This window comes from Lepidochelys olivacea (assembly GCF_965140295.1).
Source record: "Lepidochelys olivacea isolate rLepOli2 genome assembly, chromosome: 8".
In the NCBI taxonomy this organism is placed as follows: Eukaryota; Metazoa; Chordata; order Testudines; family Cheloniidae; genus Lepidochelys; species Lepidochelys olivacea.
Genome location: NC_140418.1, coordinates 6,158,842 through 6,185,138, shown reverse-complemented (window position 1 = coordinate 6,185,138; position 26,297 = coordinate 6,158,842). Strand labels below are relative to the sequence as shown.

Here is a 26,297-nt window from a genome sequence, read left to right as displayed (position 1 = left end):
ATCTCCTGTGAGTCTGTAGAGACCCACTCCATTAAAAACCCCAACGAAAACAAAACAAAATCGAAACACCACAACAGCTTCAAAAAAAGCAAACACTTGCTTGTCTATGTCACGCGCATCTTTCTGAGCAGGAGCTTCGCCTCCACATTGAACAGAGCTTCCCTGGTGGAGCAGGGCTGGAATTTAAGAGTGGCAGAGGCTGGGATGGGAAGTGACATGCGGGGGACGTGAAATGTCGCGAAAGCCACAGAGACCATTGTCTTGGCTCCAGTGGAATCGCATCAGCAAGGTCAAATAAAAATACCACCACCAAACATGTCAGCACCAAAAGCTAACTTTAAAGCATGGAAAACACAAGAACAATACAATCACCGAGTAATAATAAAGCACGTAGCATTTTCAAACCTTTATTTTTAGAGGGGATTTTACATGATGGGTTTTAATTAATTTGTGCGTTTTTTAAAAACTATTTGTGCCCAATTATTAATAAATTCAAGCCCTGGGAATTTTGCCATTCTGGATCTTCAGTGTCTATCCCACTCCCTTCTCCATCCTCCCTAACAGGAACTAAAATCCAGCACTCCAAACTTTCACCACCAATTGCTCCGCTAAACTTTGGAAAGCCCAATCTTCTAACATCCTCTGGATACATCTGCCCTCACTTGCTGTCTGGAAATCAGGGAGTTAATCCTCTGGGATGGCTTTCCTTTACATTGAAACATCTGAAGAACATGTTAGTAAGGAGTTTGAAAAAAAAAATCCAAGAGCAGATACGAAGAGGGAGTAGCTATTTAGCACAGGAACAGGGCTGGTTATTGTAACGTCATTGTCGAATCAGAGAGCAGAGAAGAACACACCAAAATGGATGAGTGAGCAGAGTATTCTAGTGGTATTCATTAGGCTACTAACCATAAGTTGTTGTCTCTTTTAGCACCGTTAATATACGTTTAGATCTATATTAGCACCTTGTCCCCAGGGGAAAAAACAAAACAAAAAAGGTTTAAAAATAAAAGGAAACAGGAGGTAAAAAAAGAAAAGAAAAGAGGAGGCAACAGAGAAGGAAGCTGCTGGCTTAGATCACAAGGTCCTTGTCAATGTCCTCTGCAAAAGGAGAGAGAGAAGAAGTTAAAGTCTTCACTAGCATTCAGACTATGCTGTATGTAACCCAGGCTAATGCCGCGTGGGTCTTTGTCCCCCTCTAGTGGTTACATCGCACAGAGACGTTAATGACTACTACTGCCTTCAAGCTATCAGACTTTCACCCCTCTTCTGACTCCTTTCTTGTTCAGTAAAAAGGCTGGAAAGGCATGGAGGGGCTCCAAAGGAGGAGGAAGATTCCCCTGGCACATGCCCTTTGAAAGCTCTGGCACAGGCGTGCCAGGGGGCAGAGCTGGTCATGGAAGGGGCATGTTGTGGGAGGGATCACAGCATATAGCACATGCTTAATTTAAAGCCACTTCAGCACCCTTCTCCTCCTAAGGTGTGAGTTCTGTGCTGCTGAAGGCTCTCAGGATGGGTGCTTTTAGCTCATGGGGTAAAAGTTCCTCCTTTTAGACCTAAAGTTCCCAGGGATTCCTTCCCAGGTGCAGTCTCCACGGCAGATGACCCAATCGGGAGTCATTCCACACCCAATTGTTTTGTGGTGGATGCAGTGATCTGCTGGGTTTTGGCAAAGCTAAGCAATGACTCCCAGGTATGTGGGAAGTTAACAGGCAGATATTCACTCAGCAACAATGACATCTAGGCAAGGTTAAGGGCAGGGGGGTCACTCAGGTGCTCTCTGAAATAGCAACCGTCATGTTTATTGCCTCTGAAGCACTGCCATCTATTCTGATATTCTTCACTAGCACACGCTTTCTTTGGGGCAGGCCTGCTATTTCCTACGTATTTGTACAGCACCTCGCACAACTGGGTCCGGCCTTGAGGTGCTACCACAGCAGAAATGGTAAATCATAATAAACAAGGCCTCGGTTGAAGGCCTGGGGGTTCGTTGTGCTGGGGCTCATCAGCCTAATGAATCCTGTGCGGTTCAGGAGATATGCCATCTTTATTAAATAGGACTAGCGGGAATATGAACTAGATCCCTTTCAGTTTGCACCCGCAGCATTCACACGGGGCAGTTACAATGCAGCGCAGTACTGAGGGCTGTGGTTCCCTCCCCTCTACTCCAAACTGCAGGGCCATGTAGACAAAAGCCCTAACGCCAGAAGGGGAGAGCTGGGCCAATGCTGAGCACTGAGCACTTTTGAAAATCCCACCGCGGAGGAACCAATAGATCTTTTCCCCCCTGTCCCCATTGCCTAAGCTTCTAGGATTTTCTCCGCCCTGTTTGTGGCCGGGGCAGAGGTCACCCCAAGTAGGACAGTGTTTTGACAAGCAAAGGCATTAATTCTATTCGTGCTGTTATTTGTTTAGTGGCCAAAGGGTGCCTGCCGCTTTCTGGGCTGACAGGGAAAGATGCCCCTCACAGATTAGGACCAGGCTTTGTAAATGATGCACAAATCACCCCCTGCCTTTGCTGCTGCCTTCTCTTTAGCCCTTGGTCAGCGAGGATCTCTGAGAGCTGTCTTCGGACCAGTCCCACCCTTCCCTGCATTCTGCCTGCCCCTTCCTCTACTGTCCCCAGCTGCCACCAGGGCGGGGACAGCAGCTACTTACTCTCCTTGATGCCAAAGCAGCTGCCCCATTCCTCCAGGGCGATGTACTTGTCGTTGTCCAGGTCACACTCTTCAAAGAAGCGGGTGGTGCAGTGCTCCATGGGGATGAGAGGCGCTCGGAGTGGGGCCAGCTCGGTGTGAGACAGGTATCTGCCAGGAGAGCCGAGATGGTCTGAGCCCCAGGCCAGACTCCCCCCAACAATGCACCACAGCCTTGCTCTGCTGATGGGGCGGGGAGCGTCGCTGCACCCTCCTTCCCCACCCCCCGTGTGTGGCTTCTGGTACGTGTGTGGCTCAACTCTGCATCCTCCCACCCGAGAACGCTCTCTGGACCAGCTCCAGGGCCCAATGGAGTTAATGGAGTCCATTGGCTTCAGTCTGCGCTGGGCCAGGCCTGGGCAGTGGGTCATGCGGCTGACATGGGGTCTGGCTAAGAGCAATGCCTTCCCTTGGAAACTGTCCACCGGGCGGTCAGTGACCTCATTCCCTCGACCACTCTCTGGCCACCTGAGCCGTCCAGCGCTGTCCCGACAGCAACTCAGACACATGGGTGTTTATCCCGTCACAGCCCAGTAAAGGCAGGCATGGAGCACAGAGCGCAGAGGGTTAATTCTGGCTCACAAATCTCCCCCTCCGCTGCATGTATTTATAGCGTCTTATCATCCTCATCTTCACGGCGGGGCTCGGCATCCTTTTCCTTGCACAGCCCGTTCCTTCCTGCTAGCCTGCCCGTGCTGTGATCTGTCGCCATCTGGATCTGAGCCAGGCAAAGGGCAGGCCTCTCCCCGGCAAAGCTCTGCTAATTGAGCCTTGAATACCTCAGCCCTGCCAGTCCCGAGCCCCAGGCCCGGCTTGCTGAGTTCCCTGCAATCCTCCCCTGCATCGCCTCCCGCCATGCCAGTGCTGATCCCCACCCGGCTGCTTTGCCGGTGCACCGCAACCTGAACCTACCGACGTCCTGCCCGCTGCTGGGCTTCTCTGGAGCACAGAACTCCTGCAACCATGGGGCTGGGATAAGACCGAGACACCCATTGCACTTGTGACCCGATCTGAGTGTGAGCCCAGCAAGCCGGCAGGGAAAGGCCAGGGAATCAGCCCATAGCCCCGGCTGGGAGGGGAGCTCCGTACCCGTCAATGGGATGCTGGTCCAGCTGCCCGAATTGCCAGTGCACGGGGAAGATGTACATGTTATAGTTCTTCTCGAAGTCGCGGGCCAGCAGCTCCACAGTGTGGTCGCCGGCTTCCAGGCGCTTCTCGCTCTCGTGGATCTTTTTCACCTGTTAAAGCAGAGACCTCGTGAAGCTGCCTGGTGACTGCGGCTGGGAGCCCGCCTCCTGGACAGAGCCGCTGCGGGGCTCACTGTCAAAGGGGGGCAAAGAGGCTGGCTGGGCAGGGGCTTGCTCTAGGACGATGGAGTGCGAACGAGCAAGAGTATTACTGGCGGGTGTGCGGACGGGGGCGTTCTGAGTTGCTCGCTAGGGTGAGCTTTGGGTGCACACACCAGCCTGCAATTAGGCTGGGATTCAGGGGCGCACCACCGTGTGCTGGCTGGAATCCACCTTGGCATTAGCGGCGCTCCCTGCAGGCACCAGGGCACACGGGATTGGGTCACGGCGGGCCCCGGGGAGGGCTCCCCACACGCCCGGACACTGCGTCCACTCACCTTGAGCTTCTGCTTCTCCGTCAGCAGGTTGTTGGCCTCGTCGCGCTCGTACAGGGTGACCAGCACGTTCTTGAGCCAGTCACGCATGCGCAAAGGGAACTCGGTCAGCTCCGTGTCCAGGCAGGGAGGAATGTCTGGAACCCAAGCACAGAGCCATCAGCGCGGTGCCCGGCCCGGGCCTCTCCCCTGTGGGGCCCTGCCCAGCTTCCCTAGTGGGACCTTAACAGGACGCCCATTCAAGACAATGTCGCCTCCTTGGCCCTTGAGCCGCTGGGTGGGGCTTCACCTCGGCTCTGCTGTTTGCTGCGGCCTGCTGCAGTTTATGTATCCAGGCATTTTTCTGCTGTGTTCGTGGTTGCATTTCTTCCCCCGGAGCAGCACATGCTCTCTTGGGGACACCCCTACCTCCCTCGGGGCTGCTGGGATCAACCCTTCCATGCAGCCCCACTGGTGGGGACCCATGAACGATCCAGCCATGGTGGCGGAAGGGGAAGTCTCCTCAATTCCACCATGAATCTGTGGGCTCAGTGCAAAAACCACCAGGCGGAAATCCTATTGCTGGAGGTCAGACTCGATGATCATAGCAGTCCCCTCTGGCCTTAACTTAGGAATCCATAAACCTGGTGGCTCTGTGCTGTTGTCTGCCACAGTCAAGCTAGCGTGAGCCTGCATTCTGTTTGCTGTCGCCCAGCGAAACCCCATCCCACCCCCTCTTGCTTCCCATCCTGCCACCAGAAACGGCGCCTGGGGCTATGGTTTAATCACTTGAGCTTTCTGCTGCAGCTACTATGAGACGCTGTGAAGGAATCTGTTGCCCGCACGGGACGGGGATGCTGCGGGAAGCAAAACACACCAGCCGCTGTGCTGATCAAGCTTGTTTTGGAAAGAGCAAACCACCGATTTATTGGCAAGCTGCAGCCATCTGGGCCGGGGGGGGGGAGGAATGGGAGAGGCGTCGGAAAACTCTTTATATTTAGAAACAATTCAACGGTTCTTCTTGATCAGCCCCCTGCTACCTGGGATGTCTTCCTGAATGTCTTCTCCTGCTTGAGGGGCCTGCCAGCTCCTGCCACCTATTTCTCACCCGGAGTCCAAACCCTCGGTCTGTTCCCTGCCAATTGATTTCTGTGGAAATTATTCCGTCGCCCACAGAGGATTAAGGATGATCGAGTAGGGAATAAGCAGCAGGAGCAGATGAAAATCTGATGGTATACAGATTCCATTTTCCTGCAGTGGTCCCTTGTGGCTAAAGAACATGCAGATAAATGTAGAGAACTGATCATCTGACATCTGGGTTTGTTGCTAAAGAGATTCAACATCCCTCCACCAGGTGTCAACGGCCCTACGTGGTTTACTTTACGTTGTCCTTAAATGCCCGTGAGTTTAGCACCTGGCTCCTGTGTAAAACGGCAGGTCCCTACATGCAGCCCGTGTGGGCAGCTGGTTCTTTGGGCACCAGATCATCACTTTGAAACTCCCACTATCAGCAGGTGGCTGGTGCTGCTCCTAAAAACCCCAGCAAATGCAAATCAAGGTGCTTTCCCATATAGCCCTGTACATGAAGGGTCTCTGCATGAAGCATTGTGTGATAAGCTGCTGTCTACAAGCCTTCCCACCCTTGCCCCCTGAATAACACCAGCTGCAAGAAATCCAGCAGCATGTGGCTTAAGAGAGAAGTGCTGGATAAAATACAGAGGCCTCATTGTCACCTGGAGTTCTCTGTTGAATCATACTCCTGAGCGGCCTCCTATCCCCTGCTAGGTGCTGTCTAGCAGAGACACCGTGATCACAATAAGGCTATTATGCAAGGAGAGCTCGGGGAGGGGGGCGGGGAGGTGGGCAGGTCTGAACAGAACCCGGCTTTGCATTTGAAATGGGCATTCCAGGATGAAACAATCTGCTCCTTTCAGGCCTCCCGCCTTTCAGAAGTGCTGAGCCAGCAAAACGCTTAGCGGTGGGGCTCATCTAGTGATTGCAATTCCCTCTGCCCTGGCAGCTCCAATGAGTCCGCAGGCCGCCTTCCCTTTGCATTACATAAGCTGGCAGAGACCCTAGGGCTGGCTGCACCGGTTGTGAGGTCTGGGCACGTGGGCCGGTCACGGGCCAGGCTTGGACGGTGGGACCAAATGGAGAGCTCCAGCCCGCAGGGCACGTTGCGCCGTTGTCAGCGCCTGTTGTGTGTGCTTATGAGATCAGAGGCGGGGGAGAAATGGTGCTGCCCGCGCTTGATCCCAGTGGCCTTCCCAAGGATAGATGAGCGGTAGGAAAAAGCACGACCCTTAAGGCCAAATTCTGGCTGTTTCCCTGGGAGGAATGCTGGCGCCAGGCTGTAGTGGCCACACAAAGGTACCTCAAGCTCTCGTGCCGGTGCTGGGCAGAGGCAGGCAGCCAGCTCAGGGGGCCCAGTCCAATGACACTTACTGCTGCTGCATAAATGAGTAGCAGAGCCCTGGTCACATCCCCAGCCTGGCTGGTGCTGCGCCTTGGGCCCAGGGAGTGCCACAGGCTGGCGGCATTCTACCTGGGCCAGGGCGGGTGCCCAGGGGGGGCTGAGGGACAAAGAGAGTCCCAGCACGCCCTTCCGATCTCCCATGCAGGAGTGCCCAGAAGGTGCTGATGGCTAGGTTGTCACGGTGGTGGAGCTGGACGCGGGTACCCATTTAGGACCAGGAAATGCTGCAGGAACGTACGTTCTCCTGGCAGTCCCTGTCTGCTTTTACACTGAGAACTGGGGAGAATTTCCTGACCGCAGCCCATTCGGTGGGGCAAGCCCCATCAAGGGCCTTAGGGGACAGGGGATGTGCTATCTTATTAAAAGGCAGGATCAGGAACCCCTGGCACAAACAGATGATCGGCCCTGGTCAGCCTTGACTGTGGGACCACTCCCCTTAAATGGTTACCTCCTCTCCCAGCTCATGGGTTCTAGTGGAGGGAAGAGGAAGGGTCTTTCCTGCAGCCCCTTTGCCCTTTCAGGATTTGGTTAGAAGGCAGCAACTGATCCTTGGCTTGTGGGTGCTCGGCACCGGGAGTCTATACTCCAGCACCATGGACGAGCTGCAGGGTTGCAAGCCAGACATTGGAGATAACTGGTTGTTGAGCAGCAAGTAGATGTGCCATAGACACCTGTTAGGAGCTATGTGGGGGCCGGTTGGCCTCCTTACCCCTGTGAAGGTGCAAACTCACATTTGCAGGGCCCGATGTAGTCCAGGTGGAGCTTGTGTCCCTTCTTGGTGCCCTCCAGGGTGCACTTGGTGGCAAAGAAGTGGCAGGAGGAGTCATAGGTCTTGTTGTCAGTGCCACACACCTGCGGGGAAGGGGACAGAACATTAGAGAGACTCACGGCGAGTCAGCCTGGTGAACTCTTGGCCCTGACGCCTTCCCTACAGGAACGAGAGCGAGGCAACGAACTTATTTCAGATGGGCCACCAGATTGAGGAATTAGTGACCGGGGCCAGAATCAAACCTGTGACCCCGGGGGAAGACTCCATCTCCTATGATCAGTCTCCTAAGCCATTCAGGGCCATGGACTAGTCGCCATGTGACGTACAGGCAGCAGCTCGGCTTCTCCCATCCTTGTCCTCCTTAATAGCGCTTCATTTCTCGGCTCACCTTCTCGAACAGGCCAACGCTGGGTGGGCAGGTGGAGGGGTCTTGGCACACGCACATGGGGGTGTTGTTGTCGTCCACCTCGCAGATTTTGCCATGCTTGCAGTGATGGTTCTGGCAGGGATCTGAAAGGGGGCGGGAAAGCAAAGTTGGATCTGAGCCCAATCCCCCATCAGGAGGAAGGGACAGATGTCTCTGGTCCCTGGGCTGGGATGCTGCAGAGCAGGGCGGGGAGTGGGCAGGTAGGGAGTCACTTACTCTCAGCGACGATCTCCTCCACGTCCTCGGTGGGCTCCTCGAACTCCCCAACCTCCACCTGGACGGGATTGACTCCGACAGGCTCCTAGAAGGCAGGAGACTGGCTCAGCCACAGATTGGCCAGTGGGATATGGCGCATGGTCACTATGGCCAGAATTAGCATGAGAACTCGGCCCCCAGGGAGTGGCCAGATTTGCAGTGCTGGGTGCTGAGCTTGCTGGGAAATCTGACCATGTGCCATTTAGCAGGTCCCACTGAAAGAGGGTGGGAGGGGTTCCACACAGAAGCCAAAGCTTGGACAGATAATTTACGGCCGGTGATGGGACACTCGATGGGGAGGGCTCTGAGTCACAACAGAGAATTCTTTCCCAAATGTCTGGCTGGTGGGTCTTGCCCACATGCTCAGGGTCTATCTGATTGCCAGATTTGGGGTCTGGAAGAAATTGTCCCCTGGGTCAGATTGGTAAAGATCCTGGTGGTTTTTCGCTTTCTCTGTAGCATGGGGCAGGGGTCCTTGCAGGTTTAAACTATTGTAAATTGTGGATTCTCTGTAACTTGAAATCTTTAAACCAGGGTGGGCAAACTACGGCCCATGGGCTGGATCCGGCCCACCAGTCATTTTAATCTGGCCCTTGAGCTCCCACTGGGGAGATGGGTGTGGGCCTTTCCAGCATGTGGGGGAGCGCTACGTGGCTCCGGGAAGCAGCGACATGGCCCCTCTCCAGCTCCTACACGTAGGGGCAGCCAGAGGGCTGCACGCTGCCCCCACCCCAAGCACCGCCCCCAAAGTGTACAAGAGAGAGGCAATGCTGTGTCATTTCATACCACGGTTGTAGGATCCTCCACTACTTCAATCTCATCTGGCAGGGCTTCCTGCTGGAAAGGAGGAAGAAGGGGGAAAGTGCTGTCAGAAACGTGACCTCCCCCACATCTCACATCTCCTGCCCCATGGCCCCCTTTTCACAGCCGAGCCCAGATCCTCGTGTGGACAGGTCAGCATCCTCAGGAAGGGGAACCCTGCCGGCTGGGGAAGCCATGAAACAGTGATGCCTTTTGTCTCTATTTCCCGCACCTTTGCACTTCTACACGCTCTGCCTGTATACAGAGAGGGCCGCCGTTTGGTACTCAGAGCTGTGCCTGGCCCTTGTTCGCTTCGTCAATGCACAGCGTCACTGGAGCCAAGTGGGACCTCTCCTGATGGAGAGAGGCAGCCATTCCCACGTTGTTGACATGGGACGCAGCCGTATCTCACCCCTTGCTGAGCTGCGGGAATTCTTGAGCTCTTGGTCAGCGTAATAGAAATGTTGTGTGGAGTCTGGTAGGGGCATGAGATGCCTGGTGGGCAGAGGATGAGCGGGGGTCTATGTCAGGGCTGTGCCAGATAAGAGTTTGGCTCGAAGAAAAGCCTTCCCCATCTGCTGCCCTCCGAGCAGCTCCAGCTCCACTCTTCAATGCAGAACAAGGGTACTCTTCCCAAGGGCCCCCGCCTGGGAAGAGGCATTTGGGGGTGTCAGTGAGGCCGAGTCCCCTCCCACACAATTATTAATTACTGTTATTATGTATTCATTCCTTGCATTGCAATAAGAGCCCCGGTCACGGAGCAGGATCCCATTGTGCTAGGCGCTGAACAAATGATCAGAAAGAGGGTCCCTGCCCCACAGAGCTTGCAATCTCAGCTTGCTCTTCACTTCCTCTCACTCAACCCTCTGGCAGCAGCTCCCTTGCTGGCAGTGCCTCACTGCCTGCATTCCCCCTGACCCAGTGGCAGGGTGGCAGCTCGCAGAGAACCTGTGCTTGCAGGCTAATGGGCTAATAACATTCATGACTCCCAATGTGCAGAGGAGAGAGGGGCACCTCCGTGGGCAGCTTCTCTTGGATCTTTGCTTTACTAGTGGAGACCCTCTTAAGATCTTCCCTACCTCTGACTTCACAAGGGGCATCAGGTTTCTCCAAGGGCCACTCTTGGAGCACCGCTTGGGCTAGACGCCCCAGTGGACTGGGTTACTGAATCTGAACTAATGTCTTAGGAGTTAAGCCTGGCTGAGGACGTTCCAGCTCCTTTGACTCACAGTCTGGCTGTATTGGAATTTCAGGTGCCAGGCGTCTGATTGCTAAATTACCCTCCCTACCATGTGGCTACTGGGATCCCAAGTGGTACTGTTCGGAGCAGCTCCTGATGGAATGCGTGTTGGTCTCCTGGTCCCTTAACCCCTTCACCAGATGTCAGATGGCCCATAGCCATTTCTGGCTATCCAGGAGGAGCATTTTCTCTTCCTTCTTCCCTTCCCGGTTATTTCATTTAGAATCAAAAGTGTTAATGGCCATGCAGTCCTACCTTTTTGGCCTAGGCCCTGATTTGGGCTGCACCCCCTGTGAAATCTCCTTGCCCTGGGGCGTGAATTTGTGCAGGGGCTTAGAAGACACATAATCAGTAAGAGTGCCATTCCTGTGGGATTCTGTTCTGTTCCCCCATGGGCACTTGTTCATGTTTTATTCTAAACCTCCCGCACAATGGCTCCATGGCTTTCTCCCCTCTGCAAGGGTTTACTGGGAGACAGAGAAGCATTTCATAGGAACCAGCAGATAAAGATCGGGCAGTGACCATAGTACCACAAGGATGTGGGTGATGGTTGAAGATGAGTTAGGGTCCCAAACCGGTGGGAAAATGGGCCATGAGGTTCACATTAGCTTCAGCAGCTGCGAAAAGGGGAGTCACAATGAGGCTGTTATAGTTAGGGTCAAGTCAGTGCCACGAAGCGGAAAAAACCCCACCCAATACAGGATTTTCCTGGGCATTTACTGGGGAGGTGTAAGCAGTGATGCGCTGCCAAAATCTTAATAACCGGTTCCCTATAGAATGTTCTGATGTAAGGGACGTGCTCCAGTATGCATTTTTTGTACCAACCGGGTGACTATACGTCTGTATTTTCCCGGGAGGAATTTTTAAATTCCTCCAGGACGGCGATTTAAGAGGCTGCAGGAGGTGCGGTAGGGGCTGGTTGTAGGCAGGGGGTGTGGGGGTGGCTGGAGGCAGGGGCTGGCTGCGGGCAGGGCAGGGGGTGTGGAGGTGGCTGGAGGCAGGGGCTGGCTGCGGGCAGGGCGGAGGGTGCGGGGGTGGCTGGAGGCAGGGGCTGGCTGCGGGCAGGGCAGGGGGTACGGGGGTGGCTGGAGGCAGGGGTGCTGGAGGCAGGGCAGGGGGTGCGGCAGAGGCTGGCTGCAGGCAGGGGGTTGCGGGGGTGGCTGGAGGCAGGGGCTGGCTGCAGGCAGGGGCTGCAGGGGGTGGCTGGAGACAGGGGCTGGCTGCGGGCAGGGCAGGGGGTGCGGCAGGGGCTGGCTGCGGGCAGGGGTGCAGGGAGTGGCTGGAGACAGGGGCTGGCTGTGGGCAGGGGCTGCAGGGGGTGGCTGGAGGCAGGGGCTGTTGCGGGCAAGCCAGGGGGTGCGGGGGTGGCTGGAGGCAGGGGCTGGCTGCGGACAGGGCAGGGGGTGCGGCAGGGGCTGGCTGCAGGCAGGGCGGGGGGTGCGGGGGTGGCTGGAGACAGGGCTGGCTGCGGGCAGGGGGTGCAGAGGGTGGCTGGAGACAGGGGCTGGCTGCGGGCAGGGGGTGCAGGGGGTGGCTGTGGGCAGGATGGTGGGTGCTCGCGGGGAGAGCGGCTTGGAGCAGCCCGAGCAGCAGGACGCATCCCAGGCCCAGCAGAGCAGCCGGGGACCCACCCGGCAGCAGCGGGAGCCCCGGGGCCAAGGGTCGGGGGAGCAGCAGCAGCACCAGGGCTCGTGCCCAGGGCCAGGGAGCAGCCCACATGGCTCCCGCAGTGCAGCGCCCCCGGCGGCCGGAGGAGGAATTACATCACTTCCCGGCCGGAGCCCATGAAAGCCTCAGCGCCCCCTGCAGGGAAGCGGGTTAACAACCTGTTCTAAAACTGCTCCAAGATGTAACAACCGGTTCGCGCGAACCGGCTCCAGCTCACCACTGGGTGTAAGTTAACAACCTTCTACTGGTGGCAGGCTGGCACAGGGACTGCCTATTCTGGGAAGGGAAGGTGGCAGGATGAGGGTCAGGCAAAATACTTACAGGTGTTGCCAGTGCCGTGCCAGCTAGGCAGAGAAGGAAGAAGATCCAGGCCCGCATCTTTCAATGAAGCCTGGATAAACGGGAGAGAAAAAGAACAAGGGTTAGACATTAGCATTACCGAGTAAAGCTTTATCACCTGCAAAATTCACGGCAGGAGGGCATCTGGGTCACTGATTCCCCGGGCTGGGTCTGGAGAGAGCTTGGATGGAAGGTGGAAAAGGCCTTCACAAACTAGGAGTCCAGCTAATAACCATGAACTCATGTCTGCAGTGTTTTTCATCTAAGGATCTCAAAGCACTTTATAATTATACAATGGCCAATTACATTTTTTTAAATATTCCTGCAAAAAAAAAAAAAGTTGGCTTTTGGGTGCAAACCTGAAATCGAAAACTGTCTTCAATGGGGGGGGAAAACGGTTTTTGAACATTGAAAATTTTATGGGAAAAACATGGTTGCGTTTTTGGTTTCCATTGTTTCCCTTGAAAATTGCAGAAAATTTCCCAGAAAATTGCAATCAGAACGAAAATCTTCAGCAAAAATGTTTATTTGGGGCAAACAGTTGTTTTTCATTGAAAAAGATTAGACCAGCTCTAGGTATAGCATATACAACTTCATACAGCATCATATGTCGTTCCATTCAGAGAAGAGAAACTGGGGAACAAAAGAGAAAGAATAAGTCAGAGTGAGACCGGATGAGAGAGGAAGAAAGAGAACACTCCAGGATGAAGCTCTAACCTCTTGTGAACCCTATACAACTTTTCCAGGTGTTTTAGAAGTTTCAAGAAGTCCCAGAATTCTCTAAGTTCTCTCTCTCTCTACAGGTCATTAGGCCTCAAACCTACCCTGAAGATGTTTACCTTCGAGACTGCGGTAGAGCACTTTATTTTAAAAGTCAAGCTAATCAATCCTGACTCCCTGCACGATGCAATGTAGGCAAACCAATGTCCAACCTTTTGCCTGTAAAACATATTGGAGGATCTACAGTCTCTGCATCTGTCTTCTAAGGGGGCTCAGTGGACTTTGTGCGTGTATCTCAGATGAGTTCATGAAGGCTCCCACTTATTTCCCAGTACCGTTGCTCACTCCCAGGGCTTGTCTATGCAGTGATGTTAGTGCTCAGTGACCTAGGGTGAATTTGAAGCGCACTAACTGCTCTGTACTCCCAGTCTGGACGCTCTCGCTGCACACTGGCGCTCCCTCAGATGGGTTAGCTCACTCCACTTCCAAAGAGCGTTAAGCTAATACGCACAAAGACGCTTGTAGTGCACAGTAGGAGTGTCCACACAGGAGTCAATGTGGAGAAGCTAGTGCACACCAGCTACTGCAGGCTTTTCCCCCCGTATAGACAAGCCCTTAGTCCCCTCAGTGAGCTCCCGAGGCACTTTCTGCTCTCCAGGCACCAGCACAAACTGACTCCCAGAATGAACTGATAGCCAAAAATGCAGGGACTCCAATATCCTGCCTGTGCAAGTCCCCTGCGCTATCAACAGGAGAAGCTGGGCCCAGAGCGGGGCTGGAATTCAGCTGCTGAGGACAGTGGCAGGGCATTCTCTGCTCTGGACCTGCCTGCATTAGCAGCCAAACCATCTCCCCCCTGTTTGAAAGGACCCTGGTCAAAGGGGCTGGGGCATTGCCCAGATCATTGCCCAGATCAGGGCCTTGGTGTTTGCCGAGCATGGCTGCTGGTGTGTGAGCGGAGGCAGCTCACCCCGTCCCTGCATTCCCAGAGGGCTGAGATCTTTGTTGCCGCTCTTAACTTTTTATCTCCTGTTGTTGCATTCAGGCCTGCAACCTGCCTGGCCTTCCCCGGCTGAGTAGTGTCCCAGTCCTTAGACAGACAGACTGAGGGAAAGCCAGGAGACTGATGCCCTCTGTTGATCCAGAGACTGCAGCAGTGCAGGCTGCCCACACTGCCCTGCCAATGGGCCTCAAAACTGACTCGGAGAGACTTTGAGAGGACTCTGGGTTGTGTCCCGGGCCGGGGTGGGGGCTTGACACCAGCTTTGCACCCTGCAGAAACTGGGCTGCTCCAGGTACCAGAGTGGTGTAAGATGGAGCAGCCTGGTCTGCCGATGGGCCTTCATGACGCCCAGAATGTCCATAGTGTTCCATGCTATGGCCCTGCCCCCTCTTCCGGTCACTCCTCTGCCCCCAGCCCATTTCGTCACTGGGGCTTGCACTGGGGACAATGCAAGGCTGCCCAAGGCGACCCTATGTAATGCTTGCACTTGGGGAAGTCTCCCCAGGCTGCTTGCAGGCGCTTTGCAGCCCCTGTCCACCGCTGGAACGGAGCACAGGGGCAGGAGGAGGCGGCAGAATCCTTCCCCTTCCCCCTAGGACTGAGAGGGGAGATCAGGGTCTCAGGCCCATTCAGTGCTTGGGTTCTCTGCAGGGCCTGCCAATAGCGGGCCAGTTAGCGCCAGCTGCAGTGAGTCTTGTTTTAAATCCATCCAAAGCGAGAGTGGCAGCTGGGAAAATCAATCAATCCTTGTTTCCCCCCGCTGCTTCCTGTGTGGAGGGATCAAACCCCTCTGAGTGTGGAAAGGAGAGGGTGGAAAGACCTAGGCTGGGTGCTGAATATGCAGGCAGAGGCCTCACATCTGACGGTGGGATGGAGCAATGGTGTGAGCGGAAGTTCTCGCCGTTGCCTCCCTCTTGGGAAAGCAAAAAAACCCAGCGTTTGTCCCACGCCTTCCAAATCACTTTCCCATCCGCCTGTCTCTGCTGGCAGCTGTCTAGGCTGTGACGCTCTGAAAGAGAGCTCCCCCCTGGTAAGGGGCAGAGAATTACTCAGAATAAAAGTTCCTAAGCTGGTTCTCAGCCCTTGTCTATATTGATGGCCACCATCTCTTCGGCAAATCCGCTAGAACCCCACATTTTCACTGCTGCAACCTAACCCTGCCTGTAACAGGGATGCACTGCACCAGTGCAAATCCCGGCTGAGAGCAGCTTTGCTTGTTTACACTGGGGGGTTGGAATGGTGTGTCTATACCAGTGGTAACTGGAGCTAATCCCCAAGGTAAGTGAGAGGTGAACAAGTCCTGTGTTTTAGGAGGGGCAATCAAGAGTCCTTCTCAATGTCTGTCTGTCTTTTAGCAGCTCAAGGATGACGGCTCCTGCATAGCCCCGCCCTGCCAAAAAGCTAACGGCCGAAGACCATCTAAGCAAGGCTGGCTTAACTCAGATAGATTCTATTGCTCTCTTCTTGCCTAAAACAAAATTGGAGCATCTGCCTTTCATAAGAAAAAGGAGATGGGAGCGCACAGAATTACACCGAGCTGTGCCCAGAAAGGCACTGCCTGCTATGGCTCATTGCTTAGCTAAATGTAGCTGCGTGACTATTTAATTCACCAATTACTCCAGCCAGGATCACTTCCCGATTGCATTGGCCAAAGGGGAATGCCCTATAGATTCCCTATGCACAAAATGATATCTCACCTAGCCACAGAGCGGCCTGTTTTCATGCTTTTTAAAATGCAGGCCGTTTTAGCTACAGGTACATTGAAATCTACCTAAAATAGCATGCGGGCCTGTAGCATAAGTGGGAAGACTTGCTGAGAATGTAATATTTCACAATTTATAGACCGTGACATATTTTACACAGGCGTGACAGATGTATAGATATACTCCCCGCCGGGATGCGAGAGAGCCGTGGTACCATGGATTTCGGTGAGTCTGCACGGTAGCCAATCTCTATAGAGCAGCCGCTGACATTTCGGTATCAGAGGCTCTTGTGCTGAGAAGCAGGGGGTGGGGGTGAAGGGGAAATCTATTTCCTGCAGTTTGGCTGCTGCTTAGTGCATACAGGGTCCTCCCTCCGCCCCCATCCTCCTGTTCCGTACACCAAGTCCCTTCCTCTCTCCTTTATTTGCTCTGGAGGCTGCTGAAAGCTCTCCTGGTTGCTGCCAAGACCTGAAACTGAGGTCACTAGTTCTTCCCCTTTTGATGGGCGTTTTGGGTGGAAAAGTACAGCCGATTCTGGCTGTTTCCTCCACCGCTGCCATCCCCTGGCTTGTGAGGGCTTCTCTTGTGTCTCTCTTAACAGGGGTTGTTTGGCTTGGAAGTTGCCTTTTGCTCCATTCTGTCCAAGGCATGGAAACTTCACCGTGCTGAGCACAGAGGAAGGGGGAGTTGAATGGGGAGAATGGGCTTGCGTTGAAAAAGTGCAGCCCCCCCAACCAACCTGGATTGCATGTAGATCATGTCCCCATCTCTAAACCCGTCCAACATCAGAGGATTGTGCTGAGCCGGGGTCTCTGAATCGGATGCTCACTAGAAGCCAGGAGACGCTCTGAGGTCCCACTGTTGTGTTTGGAGGAAGGGGGGACTTGAATAAACTCTCCAGGCAAACAAGCACTGCATAGATGTCTCGCGCCCAAGGCAGGAAAACAAGTTTATTTAAAAAACAAAATTAAAATAAACTCTCATAAACCCCCAGCCTTCGAGAGGAGCTGCACTGAGACTTTGCACTGAGGACTTTTCAGGGTCTGGAAGACCCGTGCTGCTTAGCAATGCGATGAATGGCCCTTCCTAAATGATGAGTGGGATGGATCACTTGATGATTACCTGTTCTGTTCAGTGTCTCTGAAGCACCTGGCACTGGTCACTGTCAGACTGGGCTAGATGGACCTTTGGTCTGACCCAGTCTGGCTGTTCTTATGTGGTAATATAGCCCCTCGGCAATAGCTCCACCATGCTAGTGCTGTAGCAGAAGGTTTTCCACCATGGTGTGAGTCACAGAGGATACTTTCCCAGTTCTCTACCTACCATGGAGAGGACAGGGGCAGCACAATCTTCTTTGCAGGCTCTCAGGGTATCTATTCATCTCACCACGTCCAATGCATGTTCCTGTCTCCAGTAAGTTCCGCCCTGAGTTTCAGCAGACGGTGACGCTCGGGCAATGCTTGGGCAGCTGCAATGGCTTGTTCAGGTTTCCACTGAGTACCTAATGCCTTCCCAATACTACATCTTGCAGGTTGGTGCAATGGACAGAGACTGTGACCAGACTCTGAGGGCAAGTCAAGGTGAGGATGTCTTGAGAGCCCTCATGAGATGAGAGAGGAATTTCTGAAAAAGCCCATGGGATATCCCAGGAGCTCAGTGACCTAGGCTACCATGAGAGACTTGGTACCTCTGCCTGGGAACCCCTGGCTCTGACCCAGCTGTGGTTGGAAGTGCCTTGAACCAGCAGAGGAAGAGAGAGCCTCACAGGGCTCAGCATTCACCTCTCTGAAGTATTTGGAATTGCCATTGCTGGGCTCTGCTCTTGCACGTGGCTCTCCTCAGCCCTTAGGACCGGGCATTAGAGGCAAAGGTGAAGGGATGTAGCATAGGGATACTTTGGAGGGGATAAAACAGGGCTGGTGCTGAGATCTAGCACGTCGAAGGCTCCGTTCCTGCCCAGCCCACAAGGAACAAATGAGGAAAATGAAGCTGACCCAGCAGCATCACACATAGGAACAGCCTGGGTCAGATCTATGATCTGTTTGGTCCAGTATCCTCTCTCTGACAGTGTCCCGTACCAGTGTCTGTCTAGCCCAGTATCCTCTTTCTGACAGTGTCCTGTACCACAGCTTCAGGGGAGAACACTGACAACCAGAACCTCTCCTCTCCCCCCAGCATGGCTGCTGAACTCCAGGTGGGTCTGGGAAGAAGATGGGCGCACCTCCTGTGGATTTCAGTGGCTGACCCACATACAGCGCTTATCCAGGATCACCAGGCCTCTGATGCTCATGAACAAGGCTGGCTTCCTGGTAGCCGTGGTCATGACTTGCTGAGAGTTGCTTGTCCAGAACAGCTAGCACCGTTCCTACTATGTTTGAATATCACTGAAGTCTGGGTATAAACAAGCCCGACTCTGTGGCTAATTGACAAGGTGTTGGGGCAGCCAATGCTAAAAATGGCAGGAGCCTCTGGGTTAATTTATCCCCTGAATCTTTTCACAAACCTGCGTTTTGTTGTTACTGTTTATGGTGTTTATTACGGCGGTGAGCCGAGACCAGGGCCACGCTGTGCTGGGCCCAGTTCAAACCCAGCACAGCTGAGATTCCAGGAGCCTGATTCTGTGCTCTGCCTCTCAGAAGGTGCAGCCTGGGAGTGGCGGGGGGAGAGAGGATGGGCACTGAGGGTCAAATGCTGCGTTTGCACTGCCCTTATGCTGGGCTGCTCCTGGATCCAGCCAGGGCTATTCTAATTCACAGCAGCCGCCATGCCTGGCGGCCTATAATCTGCTCTGCAGCTCAGAATAGCCAAGCTCTGGACATGCTCCCACTTTCCATGACACACGTCCTCTCATCATTGGCCATGTCCCTGCCATGCCCTTATGGGAGCTGCACAGCAGGGCCACTTCCTTTGGCCTTATGCTGCCCCTGTGCTGGGGGGAACTCCCCTGCAGTTCAAATCCCCTGGCAGAAAGGTTGGGGAGAACCAGGGAAGGGGCAGAATCTGCCCCATTGTCTTTCAAATTGTTCACGAATTTACTGCTGCCTTCGTGTCGGGGATCAGAAATGTTTGTCGTTTGCTTGTCTGCCTTTCTCAAGTGGCTATTACTATAATATCTAGCTGCTCTGCATTATAATCCTGCAGCGGCCCTGTGTTGTCTCCCCCCTTGGCCTGGTTTAGTTTTTTCTGTGCTCAGCTGGCCCCATTTGGCCTCTCCAGGATTAGCACCTCCCCTCATCCTCATCTCTAAGGGATCCTGCCGTTCTCCTGACCCTCACCACCCCTCTTTGCTGGTGCCGCTGCTCCCTAGACTTTATTATTCTCCTACATGCTTGAACTTCGCCATCCATCTGCCACAATCCTGGCCCCAGGGGGCTGCACATTCCAGATACTTCCCTTTCTTTGTTTAGAGAAAGGCAGTGTGGTCTAGGGGCTAGGACACTAGACTGGGACCCAAGAGACCTGCCTGCTGTTCCTAGCCCTACTGCTGAACTACTGTGTGACCTTGGGCAAGTCACTTCACCACACTGTGCCTCAATTTCCCCTCCCACCCTATGCTCTGTGGGGCAGACTGTTTTCATTTAGTGTCTGCACAATGCCTAGTAAAATGGGGTCCTTGATCTCAGTTATCATAATATAAAGGATAATACACTTGTGTCATTGATAGCGGATCTTTTTTTATTATGGGGGTTTTATTTTACCAGCAAGAGTTGTGCATAAACCAGGATTTTGCTAGTGAAATATCATCACTGTTAAACCCTGAGTATGACCCCTAGTTCCTATCCTAGGAAACCTTACACTAATGAGGAACTAGGCCTAGATCCCACTTGTTCATCTAAAAAGACACTCCTATATTCCTCCCTGGGGATGTTACTTTAGGAACATAAGGGCATCAGGACTTGCTCTGCTAAACTCAGGAAATGCTGACTGCTCTGTATCCGCTCAATCAACCTCTAAAATAACTCATCAGGACTAGCCATGAGCCTGTCTCCTCACCTTTCCGAAAACACTGAATCTCTCACTGGCTGTTAAACACAGCTGCTACGTTTCACTCCTGAGGTGGCTGCACTTTGCTGGTTGGCAGAGTGATTCCAATAGGTGCAATGCATAAAATCAGGTCATTAAATGTATAAAGCACTTTGGGTCAAATTTACCACTCTCTAACATAAGGCCTAGGCAACACTTGGCTCCCACTTAAACCCTTTCAGAATTCCCATTTGGATAGGAGTCACCACATAAAGATACGACCATCATTAGCTTAGCTCCCTCCTGAACCAATCACCTTTCACCACTGTTTGAAATATATGCATACTGCGAATAAACTTAGAAGAGCACAAGAGTTGAGATGGACAAGGCTTCCACTAAGTCAACTTTGTCTTGGTGTGAGGTCACCGAATTCACAGTCAGATGAGACAACTCTTCGGAGGCTGGCCTCTGCCTTGTTGGCGGGTTTGTGTTAGCTCATAGCAGATGCTAGCAGAGAAGTTGTCATGTTCTTTATCATCTGTTCTGTATAAGAGACCCTCAGACTGGAGGCCTCGGACAGCTGTAGGCACTGGGCCAGCAAAAGAGGTTTGCTGATGGAAAGGTAGTCTCATGGGCAGGAATTAAAACAAATCCACATATCCCTTCAAATTAGGCTCAAAATGGCAACTCCTTTACTGCTTTGAAGCTGCTCACTTTTTTAATTCTACGTTATGTTTTAGTTTCGTTGGTTTGTTGCTTTTAAAATAATCAAAAAGCTTTCCCCCCACCCAATTATATCCTGAAATACGGGGTACATTCTACTCTGCATTTATTTTATGTTGTTTTACTGTTTTCGGACAAACTAATTTTGCACTGAGTTCTTTTCAGAAGCAAGTGACTCTGAGGAGACAGAACCCAAATATCTTGCCCCCCTCTGCCTCTCCTCTCTCTGGATGTTCTCCTGGAGGATGAGAAGGAACATCTGGGGGCGGGACAGCTGGACAGCCTTACCAGAGGGGAGTCATTTGGAAGCTATGACGTAGTCCATGTGGCAGACGCCCTAGGCCAAGGTTACGTAAGTCCCCTAGGATGCCACGTTTAGTTTTGGGTGAGGGGAGGAGAACGGTGCTGCTCAGCCTATGAGAGGCTTCCCCCTGTGGTCCAGTTCAAGATATGCAGACAGGACAGAAAAGCCCAACCCTCCTCCAGCCTGAATCAGTTCCTCTATGTGATGCACCAGTTTAGTGCTTTGAATAAAATCTCTCAATGCCTGCCCCTGCTCCATTTACAGTCCAGGGGAGTTTTGCCATGGAGCTCAGTGGTAGCTGGAGTTGGCATGTGATGAGCCTGGAAATGATCGTCTGGCTGGGTTCCTTGACAAAGTATTCTGGGTGTTTTAGAGAGTCTAAAATGATCCTTTGTTGCTTTTCCTTTTGAGCCTAATCAGCAAGACCCGGGGCACCCCCCTCCTCCTGCACTCACATAACACAGAAGAGCCTGAGTGCAGGCTGGGGTTACAAGAACAGCACATTGCCACCTGTGGGCAGCAGTCTGCAGCTGATAGCTCGGGATCTGAGATGATCTCACAGCTCAGATAAAGCTGCTAGGGACTAGGAAAGCTGTTGGTTAATGTATGGCTTGATGGTGCCATTTTTTGCAAACTGGATGATCGATACATTTTAGAAGTAACTGCAGTTCAATTTCATCTGCTGAAACAGCTGAGAAATAGATGAATGTAAAGATCTATATCGCCACTCTCTGCTCGTGATGTCCTTAAGGAGTCTAGGCAGAACCTATTGCTATTATAGCATAGACTGCTGTTGTGGCTGAGAGCAGAGGGTGTGGTCTAGTGGTTAGAGCAGGGTAAGTTAGTTAGGTGATATGGGTTTCATTTCTGACTCTGCTCCAGATTAGTTTTGTGACTTGGGGCAAAATCACATGTTAACTGCTCTCTGCCTCAGTTTCCCCTCTGTAAAATGGTGATAATAATACTCACCTCCCTCTCTCAAGCTCTTGAGGGTCAACATATTAAAGGTGCAAGATATCATTGATTGTGTGTTACTAATATTGCCTTAGTATTTATTAGTGATCAAAGGCTCTGCAGCTTCTATAATAAATTGCAGCTCCTCAGATCAAATAAAAGGGGATGAGGATATCAGTGAAAAAAGGCCAGCATGTAGAAGTATAGCCATATACCAAGCACGTCAAGACACAGGAGGAAAACAACCATTACATAAACATAACGGGAGCACTGTGAACCCACTGCGGTTGCAGAGCCTGAGCCATGCAAACAAGGCTCTTTCTCAATTTGATTTAACAAATCGGTGCTGGGGTAAAACCAGGTTTTAGACTAAGTTGTTTGCTGTAATAAATGTGAAGTTCATGTTGAACAGTCTTTGGTTTGACAGTATTTTTGGTCAGGTCCCTGTTCAGATTCCGTGCCAGCGAGCCCAGCTGTTTCACGGGGGGCTGTCAGCATTCAGCACCAAATTTCAGGAGAGAAGAAGCTGGAATTTGGGGTTGGATGGAAGCCTGGATGGTTCCCAACACCTGCAGAAACTCACCTCACCTCACCAGCACACCCACACCTGCACTATACTTAGAGCCAGGTGGAAAGGCGGCAGCCACATCCTTAGATTAAGACTGAAAAATGGCTTGTCCATAAACAAAAAATTGTACTGCCATAGGGATACCAGAAGAGTTAAAGTGGTACAAGCCCTCACGTGTGGCTGCAGGAATACTGGGATAAGGGTGCTTACAAAGGCATAGCTCATTCCTCTTTCCTTACAGGAGTAAGGTATAAGAGTACAAGCACCTTTATCCTGATGTAACTTTGTCCACACTCGGGGTTGTGCCGACGTAACTAGTTCAGTCGAAAATCACGCCCCCTTGTGGGAATAGTTAAATTGATCCCAAATCGGTGTAAGCCAGGCCTAGGCTATCAGTCAGGCGGAATTAACACCCACGCGGTTTAGCCCTGGCTCTTAGCTTAAGTGGTAATTGAGCCAATAGTGTCACAGCCACATGGAACAGTGACTTGTTAATTTCTCTTGGAACGCGATTGAAGAGCGGGTTTGAAAGCAGCCCAGGTCAGAGGGGACTTTCCATGGACCTTGGCAGTCGGACTGTTGCGTGCTCTCAGGAGGCTCACAACATCATGCAGGATGGAGCCCTCTGTGAGCCACCTCTCTGACTTGGTTGCTTCAGGAGATAGGTGCAATCCGTCTGTCAAGCTCTGAGACTGCTAGGGCTAAATGGATGGGGGTTAGCTTGGGAGAGGTGGAGCCAACTTCAAAGGGAGAAGAGAGGGGTTGTGGTGAATTGCAAATAGTTAGCGCTACATTTCTGTGGGCTGGGTTCCTCCACCCCCTACTCACCGTGAGGAGTACTTTACTCCACCGTTCATTTCAGCGGGACTCCCTGTAGAGCAGGGCACTACCCAACCCTGAGTCAGGGGGCAGAATTTGGCTCTATCTATTTTCTGATCCATTTCTTGGACTAAGCTACCCGGTATAAGGAACCAAAGTAAAGTTGAATCCTTCCCAGTGAATTACTGCCCTCTGCCTGGGACACAGTCCCTGTGATGAGGCAGAAAATACTCTCATTCACTTGGGCTGGACTCCTGTCCTCATTCATACCAAATGCAGCATTCCTAGGGTGGAGGTGTCATTCACCTCAGAATAAGGATATTTCAGTGCCTATTGCAAAAATACCCAGGCCCTGTTGCCTCCTTAGGTGTTAGAATGTGACATCTGCTCTGAACCAGCGTACGCACACTTGAGAGGAAAAGCCAGGAGAAGACTAGAAAGGAGGAAGGGGAGAGACGAAGAGACGGCCCATTAAAGCCTTTTGGATGCTGCACAGAGACACCCTTGGACTTTGCAGCTTCTAGACAGGTTGCAAAGGCTCAGCAGAACGTTCCCCCAAGGTCCCTCTGAACATCCCTTCCCCGCCTTCAGCAGCTTGTCTGAGCGATAAAGGCTCTACATCCTGGCTCCAGCAGAGGACCCTGCAAGGGTTTCCATGGGAGCCAGCATTCCAGTGGGGTGAGTCATGTCAGAGGAGAGGTTTTTGCAGGAGGTGGGGCTTGCAAAAAAGTTTGAAAAGTTGGTCCTCCTCTTTCCCCCGTTTTCCCCCCTCCCCATCTCCTGCCTCTGCCTATGTGGCAGACAATGCTTTGTTTTAACTGTTTCACAGAACACTGCAGCCATTTATTTCCATTTAAAGCTATTTCTCCCCCCACCCCCCATCTCTTCCACCCTTCCAGGAGAACAATCTGTTGCAGTTTCCAGTTTGTTCCTTTAGGTTTGTTTTGGGTTTTTTTCCTGGTGTTTTAACTTGATAAAGACAAAGTACTCAAATTCAAATTCACTGGAAGATCCTGCCCTTCAGTCTAAATGGGAATTTAGCCACCATCCAGCTGAATTTTCTTTTCTTTGCGGTAATAATGTGTCCATGCTTCTGAAACAAAGTTTTTCTTCTGGGTTGTGGGGGAGGCAGTTGGACTGCTAAGGCAGCTGCTGCCTTTAAAGAAAACAAGTGGTTTGTTCTTCTGGACAAACATAAATAACGGAAGTGTCTGATCCTTATTTTTAATGCCTCTCAACTGGGCTTTAAAAAAAAATAAATTCTGTTTTCTCTTCTGCGGTCCCTGTCCTTTACAATTTAGCTAGAATTAAACAAAACAATTAGAGGGATAAGAAGAACCTGACATAATTTCAAAAGCTGTTTGGAAGAAAAAGAATGAATAGAATATCTTTCTTTGAAGGGAAAAGAAAAGAAATGAAAAGGAAAAAAGAAGTGAATGTGGTAAAAGGTTCAGGAGAACAAAATCTGCAAAACTTTGTTTTTTCAAAAGCATGGGACACCAAGGTATCAAATGACAGTATGCTGCCCCAGGACTTAATTAATCGGGGCTGATTTATAACTAAATCTGATTCTCAGTGCAGTAAATGTGATGTGCCTGCAAGCTGGTACTTCACCTCTCTCTAAACAAATAAATCAACAGATATCTATTTGTAGCAACCGAAAAACAAAAGAAAGGAACAAGGATAAACTGAACCAGCTCAGAAAAGACTGCAAACTCATATACAGTATTTCTGATCACATAACAGTTAACACTGTTAATCTGCAACTGAAAGGTAATAAGGTTTTCAGCTCTGGAGGAGAAAGAATTCAGTGAGTTTTAGATAGATAGATAGATAGATAGATAGATAGATAGATAGATAGATAGATAGATAGATAGATAGATAGATAGATAGATAGATAGATAAAGCACTGGTTTATCAACAGAACCAAGCATGCCCCCTCTATCTAGGAATAATGGGCAGAACTTTCTGTACAGTTAACAGTTCAGACTCCTGTAATTAGACGCTTTGCAGGAATTGATCATATTAGCAATAATGAAATGATGAGAAATAATTGAAATAGAGAAAGGACAGGGAGAAGGGTTTTGTGCCATACCTCGCAGACAGGGCAGTAGAGATGAGAAAACTTCAGGCTCTCTGAAGGTCTGAAGGAATCTGGAGGTTTTAGAACCAGGCAAGAGGAAACCGTTCAGTGCACTGGGCAGGGTTTCGGTCTCCCTCTCTCCTCCTCCTCTATGTTTTCCAAATCTGTCTCTTGCTCTGCTTCACTTTCTCTCGGGTGGGCTGTCCTTACTCCCCCTCTCCTCTGCTTCCTCCCAAAATGTATTCTGAATCCACAGCCTAAATTCAAAGGATAAGACCAGAGCAATCAGAGGAAAATGGGGCTGTTAGAGGATTCCCAGGGATGCCCATTGCCTCATTTTCAGCTGAGCTATTGCCTGCAGTGCTGCAATGAGTTTGCCAGTTCTCTGGGCAGGCACTGTATCTATGCCTATGTTTGTGTAGTGCACAGGACAATGGGGCCCTTATACCCCTTACAGCCCCTATATTCTACCGCTATACGAATATTAAATATTGTTAGAAAAACATTCCAATCTGGATCCGTTTGATGGCTTAGTCCATCCTTTGGGATACCTAATGGGATAGAGCATAAGGGTTCTGAGTGCTCGGACGGTGTTGTCTGTTCTTGTGGGCAGTTCTCTGAAGACATCTGCTCCTGTGCAGTGGCAGTCAGACAAGCTAACCATGCTGGGAACTACTAGGAAAGGGATAGAGAATAAGAAAATGTCATAATGCTACGATATAAATCCACGGCACAGCCGCACCTTGAATGCTGCGTGCAGTTCTGGTCACCCCATCTCAAAAATGATATCTCAGAATTGGGAAAAGTACAGAGAAGGGCAACAAAAACAACTAGGGAGATGGAACAGCTTCTATGTGAGGAGAGATTAAAGAGTGGGACTGTTCCGTTTGGAAAAGAGACAACTGAGAGGGGCTATGATAGAAGTCTATAACTGACTGGTGTGGCGAAAGTCAATAAGGGAGTGTTATTTACCCCTTCACATAACACAGGAACCAGGGGTCACTCCATGACATTAATAGGCAGCAGGTTTAAAACAAACATACTTCACACAACTCAGCGAACCTGTGGATCGTGTTGCCTGGGGATGTTGTGAAGGCCAAAAGTATAACCGGGTTCAAAAAAGAATGAGACAAGTTCATGGGGGATTGGTCCATCAATGGCTATGAGCCAGGATAGTCAGGGACAT

The 26,297-nt window shown here is 51.7% G+C and overlaps 1 protein-coding gene across 2 annotated transcripts; it reads right to left on the bottom strand.

Moving 5' to 3' along the window:
• Positions 1–391: 391 nt before the first annotated feature.
• On the bottom strand, positions 392–25,282 carry SPARC (secreted protein acidic and cysteine rich). Of its 2 annotated transcripts, none has more exons than XM_084637717.1 (10): positions 25,124–25,282; positions 12,254–12,323; positions 9,010–9,060; positions 8,185–8,269; positions 7,930–8,051; positions 7,504–7,624; positions 4,321–4,454; positions 3,786–3,934; positions 2,659–2,807; positions 392–1,101 (listed from the first exon to the last, which is right to left on the bottom strand). In XM_084637717.1, the coding sequence occupies exons 2-10, from the start codon at positions 12,308–12,310 to the stop codon at positions 1,073–1,075; spliced, it is 897 nt and encodes a 298-aa protein (XP_084493843.1). In that variant the 5' UTR covers positions 12,311–12,323; positions 25,124–25,282; the 3' UTR covers positions 392–1,072. The 2 variants fall into 2 exon arrangements, with proteins under 2 accessions (XP_084493843.1, XP_084493844.1); XM_084637718.1 differs by having other exon boundaries at positions 9,010–9,057.
• Positions 25,283–26,297: the final 1,015 nt, after the last annotated feature.

Excerpts from the sequence above, each read along its gene's own strand:
- SPARC (XM_084637717.1), bottom strand. The coding sequence starts at position 12,310 with ATGCGGGCCTGGATCTTCTTCCTTCTCTGCCTAGCTGGCACGGCACTG. Across the intron at positions 7,625-7,929 it reads GCGTTGGCCTGTTCGAGAAG|GTGTGTGGCACTGACAACAA; the intron begins GTGAGCCGAGAA and ends CCTTCCCCGCAG. Across the intron at positions 1,102-2,658 it reads CTGCTTTGGCATCAAGGAGA|AGGACATTGACAAGGACCTT; the intron begins GTAAGTAGCTGC and ends CTCCTTTTGCAG.